General features: G+C 40.8%; 1 protein-coding gene across 2 annotated transcripts in view; it reads left to right on the forward strand.

Annotated features, from left to right (window-relative positions):
• The window catches only part of galnt2 (UDP-N-acetyl-alpha-D-galactosamine:polypeptide N-acetylgalactosaminyltransferase 2), a 48,048-nt gene extending 43,172 nt beyond the window's left edge, over positions 1 to 4,876 (forward strand). Inside the window, exons 12-16 of one of the 2 annotated variants that reach the window (XM_018666809.2) lie at positions 272 to 364; positions 1,675 to 1,758; positions 2,213 to 2,366; positions 3,674 to 3,793; positions 3,885 to 4,876. In XM_018666809.2, the coding sequence (XP_018522325.1) occupies positions 272 to 364; positions 1,675 to 1,758; positions 2,213 to 2,366; positions 3,674 to 3,793; positions 3,885 to 4,040 (607 nt within the window). In that variant the 3' untranslated portion in view covers positions 4,041 to 4,876. The remainder of the gene's footprint in view (positions 1 to 271; positions 365 to 1,674; positions 1,759 to 2,212; positions 2,367 to 3,673; positions 3,794 to 3,884) is intronic. The other variant, XM_018666810.2, reaches the window with a different exon arrangement.
• The last annotated feature ends 1,920 nt before the right edge of the window (positions 4,877 to 6,796 follow it).

Raw genomic sequence — 6,796 nt, forward strand, 5'->3', positions numbered from 1 at the left:
GGCACAGCTCCCATTCAACAATCGTACAGTCTGCCACATACCTCTGTCCTTAATCTGTCTCTGTCCCTGTTTTTCCCGTCTCTCTGTCTCACTCCGTTTGTCACTCTGTTTTTATATCCTTCTCCATCCTTATTTTCACTCACCCGCTATTCTTGCTGCTCCAGTTTCATATCTCATGTCTACTTTTGCCTGTCCTCTATCACATCTCTCCCCACTGTCTCCCTGTCCATCGCCCCTCGCTGATTTTCACTTTTCTTCACCCCTCTCTCAGGAATACAAGGAGAGCAGCAGAGGTGTGGATGGATGAGTATAAAAACTTCTACTACGCCGCTGTCCCCTCAGCGAGGAATGTCCCCTATGGAAAGTAAGTAAACCTTGCAGGAGTTAGACAGAATAATGTCGCTGAATCAGAAAATCACAAAGGCAGCCACATGAATAGGCATATTAATTGGTTTGCCAATTAGCAGTATGTCAGCTGTAAAAGAAGTCAGTAACCCCTTTTATGGAAGTGACATGAGGCAGTTAATGTGCCTTTAAAAGAGGACAAAAAGTCGGTGCTTGATTTGCTCTGATCAAAAGGCTGCCGTATTATTTGATGTGCTGAGGGGATTAGTGTGAAATTATGACAGTGTAGAGCAAAGCAAAAGAACATGATGGATACAGAACATGATGGCACTGGTAAAAAGGAGTGAGGATCAGATGGAAAAGCTCCATGAAAATGGTAGATGGGTATTAAAACAGGAGTGTTTTAGAGTTTTGAGCCATGCTAGCATCGTGGCTCAAGGCATGGTAATGTTGGGTATTTCACTGAGATATTAAACTGAAATATCTCAACAGCTGTTGAATAGATTGGCATGAAATGCTGTACACAGATTCATGGTCCCCAGAGGATGACATCTACTGACTTTTGAGATCCCCTGGCTTTTCATCTAGCACCACCAGCTGGTCAAAATTGACATTTACACAGTGAAATATTTTGCTATGTACTAAATGGAATGACATAAATCCATGATGTTGACCTTTATGTTTTTATCTTGACAACTACTGGATAGATTGCCATTAAACTTGGTTGACACATTCATGTCCCCCTGAGGATGAATTATTATTATTATTATTATCATTATTATTAACTCTGGTGATCCCCTGATTTTTCATGTAGCTCCACCATGAGGTCAAAATTAAAATGTATCCAATACTTTGGTTCATTATCAAATACCTGCAAAACTAATGACAATCCCAGGAGCCTTAGCTGTACTTTTAGCACTAACATGCTAAACTAGGATGTTGAACATGGTAAACTCTGAACTTGGTACACATCAGCATGTTAGCATTATTGTTGTTGTTTATGGGTGTGCTTTCTGTTTCCCACCTTATCTGCATAGTGTCTTACTGCTTCTTTGTGTCTGTTCACACATCCAGACTAGTCTAGACAACAACAAGCACTTTCATGTTCATACAGTGTACAGTGTAAGATAAAAATGTTCATTGGGTGACCTTGTTGGAGCACTCTTGGCATGTCCCTCCCGTGCCAGTCTAATCAAATTGTTTTGCCTCCGCTCCCTGCTGTTACAGAATGACTGAGCAGGGCTGTAATTCAATCAAACTTTAGAGACATATTGGAAACCACAAGCAATCAACCCATTAATTCTCCCTCTGTCTCTTCCTCTCTCTCAGTATCCAGAGTCGTTTGGAGATGAAGAAGAGATTAGGCTGTAAGCCATTTAAATGGTACCTGGAGAATGTCTACCCTGAACTGAGGTAAGAAAATGAAAGCATTTTATGTAATATTATAGATTGTATGGTGTGATATATGTCATTATATAATGAAGCCTAACTGAAGAAGTTGAACCAGAATTTGGTTTGTCATCTATCACTGCTGGGCTGTAATATTTCACGCTTAAATAAGACCCTCAAATGACTGCAGAGGCACTAATGACTAACCATTACCTGCAATTATGAGTCAAGCACATTATTACACTTTGGCAGGCTTGCAGTTCGTCACTTACACAATTTAGATAAATAATGCATAAAAGTAAAAGTTATGAATGGGGGTAATTTCTGATGTATTAACTACACTGTCCTTTCTGTGACCATACTTACCTCATTTTCTGCTATTTACTGTCAAATAATAAAGCTTTAATATCTCTAGAGTCGATACAAGCATCAGACCATTAGCGTACAATCTAACAACAATGTGTTTCTATGTCTCTAGGGTCCCAGATCACCAGGACATAGCGTTTGGAGCCTTGCAGCAGGGAGGAAACTGTTTGGACACCTTGGGTCATTTTGCTGACGGGGTAGTGGGCGTCTATGAATGCCACAATGCAGGGGGAAACCAGGTAGCGTTACCGCGGCGATACACGCAGGTCAGCTTGTCAAATCCTTGCTCTAGAAACACCTGGGTGGCAGGCGGTGGCACTTGTGGTGAGAATATAGGGAGTAATTTAAAAGAATGTGTGAATTTTATTTAGTAAGACTGTAGTAACTGAAAATGTGTTTGAGCTCAGGAGTGGAGGTGGAGGGGAAGCACTTAAAGCCATAATCATATCAGCCATATCATCCATAATCTGCAGTAAATGAATACAGTTAATAGATGGAGGCTGTATGTCAGTCCAGCTGAAAACCTCACCTGTGTACTGAGCTTACAAAATTTCTGTCATGGATGTATTTTACTGTGGCCTAATGGGTAATTTCTTGGAACACTTTAAATGTGGCAGGTGTCCACTATGTGTGTGTGCACGCGTGTGTGTGTGTGTGTGTGGGCACAAGTTTACATCAGTGTGTTTCTGTCAGCGTTTCCTCAAATAGTTTTTTGCCTGAATGACAGGTGTAGAGGGGAAAACTGCTGTCGCTCAGAGTTATAGACATCAGCTTCTCATATCTGGTTTACTCTCATCATTTTGCCGTTCTTGCCACACAAGTAGTTTTGCAGTTTTTTTTTTTTTTAACAAACTTGTGCTGTGTCAAATGTAGCTTGAAATTGACTGCAGCTCTGGCTGACAAAGACTCCCTGTGTTCTGAGGGGACAGCGATGTCTCGATGGATAATAGCAATCCTTCCTCTGCTATAGAGTACAGTAAGAGTATGACATAATAGATACTGAAACGAAGTCATTCAACCCCACCACTATTATCTATGTCTGCTATTGTTTGTTATATCAGCACAGCACAAACCATTATAGAACAAAGGTGTTCCTTTTTTATTTGTTCATGTAAAGAGGCAAAAAGGCAGTTTCATATTTCCCTTGAACAACCAATCTGATGAAGACATCCTTTGCTCCGCTGGTATTTGATATTTGTAGCCTGATTTTACAGTAAGGCCAGACCTTTGTTCAGTGTAACATGGTAGTCCCAGTGTATGGTAGGTGTCATAAGTAAGTCGTGTCATAAGTGGATGTTTCTTTTAAAATAAGTACTTAGTATTTGTTAGGGAAAAAAACAATGAAAAACAGGAGGAAAGAAGCAACACGTTGTTTCTCACTGGATTGATTTTATGACCTTTTCATGTTCAGCACTTGAACATGGTATTATAGAATAAAACATCAGATTGGAACATTATACTTACCAATACTTTATTGATTATTGGGAAAAATCTTCCTTAGAACATCCTAATGGGCATATAGAAGTTTGGATGCATTTAAATATTTGAATATTTATCTGGTTTTTTTTTAAAGGAATGGGCCCTGACCAAGGATAAGTCAGTTAAACACATGGACTTGTGTCTGACTGTGGTGGACAGAACATCCGGCTCACTCATCAAACTACAAGGTTGTCGAGAGAATGACAGCAGACAGGTACAGGCAACACACTCCAGTGGAAGGACATTTGTAACATTTCTGTATGTGTATGTCATATTGTGTTTTGTTTTTGTTTTTTTCTCACCAGAAATGGGAGCAGATTGAATCCAACTCGAAGCTCCGTCACGTGGGCAGTAACCTCTGTCTGGACAGCCGCAGTGCCAGGATGGGTGGACTCACTGTGGAGGTCTGCAGCCCGAGCCTCAACCAGCAGTGGAAGTTCACCCTCAATTTGCAATCATAGGGGGCGCTACAGACCCCAGGTAGCATTGGATCTTGGATAGAGACACCAACAGACTCTTGAGACGCGGGTAAAAAAAAAAGAAAAAAAGATGGACTTAAGGAGAAAGATGAAATACAATGGATACATGGATGCTTTTTGCTCCTCCTCCTCCTCCTCAGAAGTGCAGCCAGTCCTGTCTGCACCCCTCTCCTCCACCTCACCCTTCCCAAAAAAAAAAAACCAAACAAAAAAGCAAAACAAGCCGTGACCCAATTTGGGGGGGAGGGGCTTGCAGACCATACTGGAGTTAACAGGAATCTGACTGTGTTTGATGGATGGCGACAGTGATGATCATGATAAGGATAAAAGCGATGAAGAGGCTTTCCATCCAAACTACATACCTCAGTGTTTTTTCATTGATGGTTCCAGAGGCAAATGATGAGTGAATTCTTTTTGTTCTCTTACTTTTTTCGATGCTGGTGAAATAGAACTCTTTGACATTTTGACTTTGTAATTATTTTATTTTCTTATTAATATTTTTTTATTTCTTGCTCTTAATTCTCCACAGTGGTTCACGGGAGCTTTTTTTTATTTTTTATTTTTTGGTCTTGAAAGAATCAGATGTTGGACATTGGTGTTGTTGCTCTGCTCCAGTGCTCTCTTTTGAGTTAGAGCCTGTGGTAAAGGTTTGGGTGTAGAGTGATGCGGAGGGAGGAAATGGACTCTGTTCCTCGAGCTTTTCCTCTCGTTTACTTTCATTGGTTTACTGGATCAACAGAGAAAAGAAAACTAGGAGAATGGTGTCTGTACTTTTTTGTTTTCTATACGCTTTTTCCTACAGATTGTGTCTTGGGGAGGGGGAAGGGGTTCAGGGAAGGAGCTTCTGTGCTTTGGACAGGGGCCTGACAATGGTTTGGCCCAGAAGAACAGTTCCTAAAACCAGGAAGTGTCTTGAAGCCCACCCTGAAGATTTACTGTTTGTCTTCAGGCTGTAGCACTGGCTGCTACAGCGTCTTCACTTCTACACCATTATCTGCAGAAAATACACAGAAAATTAATCTCTCACCTGTCCTTTTTTTTGTTTGTTTGCTTTTGTCAAAAAATTTAACCAAATTTCAAATGGATGTTTTGTGTTTCAGGAATACCAGAGGAGCGATTAAAAGATTTTTTCTTTACATGCTCTCGCTGCTCTCTAACTGCTCCCTGTGGTGCGGTTCAGTTTATACATCTTCTTTTTCCTGCACAGATAAATGTCTTTGCCTGTGTCTATATTGCCACTGTAGAAAGGTTACTGTCTAACAATCATGCCCAAACTGGATTTAATGTTGCAGCTTCTTCAGAGCTAACGTGTTTGCTGCAAATGAATAACAGTGACATCTTTAATATCACCACAATGAGATACCCAATATTTTACAGATTAACTCACATAGACATGAATTAGATGAGTGTTTATCAACGTCCAACACAATCCTGCATGCCCTGGCATAGGAAGATCACCAGTGTCTATAAGTGGCAAACTTCTAAGAGGACTCTTAATGAATGCCTGTGACAAACTCAAGTTGTTGTTTTGTTTTTTTTATTTACAAAGACTTCACAGATCACCCAGTTTTGTCTGCAAAGTAAAACCTTGCCTATTCCAGCCTGAGAACAGATGCCATGCAGAAAGAAAAGGGTTTCCAACGTCCCGACTGTAGCTAAACTGTATGAAATGTGCACATGTGTTCTTAAAAGCTCCTTCTAGCTGCATGCGTGACCAACAAATTCCCACAGCGCAGTTAGTCTCAGTCAGTGGTGTTTTGCATCAACATATTTTGTTTCTTCGTCGTAGCTGTTCGGTAAGCCATCTGTTGAGAAGTCTGAAACTGCAATAAACGAGGTTTTACTGTTTGTCCTCGCTCTGTTTCTGCTGGAGGAGGCCAGGTTTTCCTCCCCGCACGAGCAAGGACCACTTAGCTTGTGCTGATACAAATGAGAACACTTTTCTCTTTCTGGTGAGCTACTTTATCCAGTGCAACAGTATTTCGGTGTGCTACTTTTTAGTTTACCTGCCTATGTTACTGGTACCATTTTACTGTACACGTATCTGTTTGTGAGTCCCATTACCTGATGCCTGTTTTGCAACATTAGTCATCCCCATGCTTCATCATCACTTCATCCTCACTGCTGTGATCCTCTGTACTGTTGAGTCATTGATGAGTAATGATGGTGGATTTTTTGGGGGGAAATTGGTTTTCATTAAATTTGGAGCGACTCATCACTTGGCAGCTTTAAGGCAACTACATGAACACAAAACATCTTTGAACAGATATACTGTACAACAGAAATGGCCCATAGAAGTCACCATCTCCCATTTTCTAGTTTATTCTAGAAAGAAGCTGCAGCCTTGAGTGTTTTTTTTATGTGAATTATCCTCTGTTTCCCATTATTTCTCTCCTTGTCTCTCACGCACATTCACATCCTTATTTGTAAATGCTCCTTGGATTTTTTTTTGTTTTGTTTTTAACTGAGTTTCCAAAACTGACAAAGACAGCTGGTCGTGTTTGCTGTGTTGTCTGATAACTCTTGTGTCCTTTTCTGCCATTTTGTTTTCCTTGTACCCGGTGTTTGCCTTGTCTTATATGTTCATCCACCTGTAAACAGAGTGAGTGGAGTTGAGAAGGTCAGCTGAAACTGCAGCTGGTTGAAAAGCCTATCCTGTGACTTGATAGGTTTATTTCATTGTGCTGCGAGTCTCTCAGAGTGAGACTCACCCTGAGGGGGGGGGGAGAGCCCTAGAT

This window comes from Lates calcarifer, linkage group LG2 (assembly GCF_001640805.2).
Source record: "Lates calcarifer isolate ASB-BC8 linkage group LG2, TLL_Latcal_v3, whole genome shotgun sequence".
Taxonomy (NCBI): Eukaryota; Metazoa; Chordata; class Actinopteri; family Centropomidae; genus Lates; species Lates calcarifer.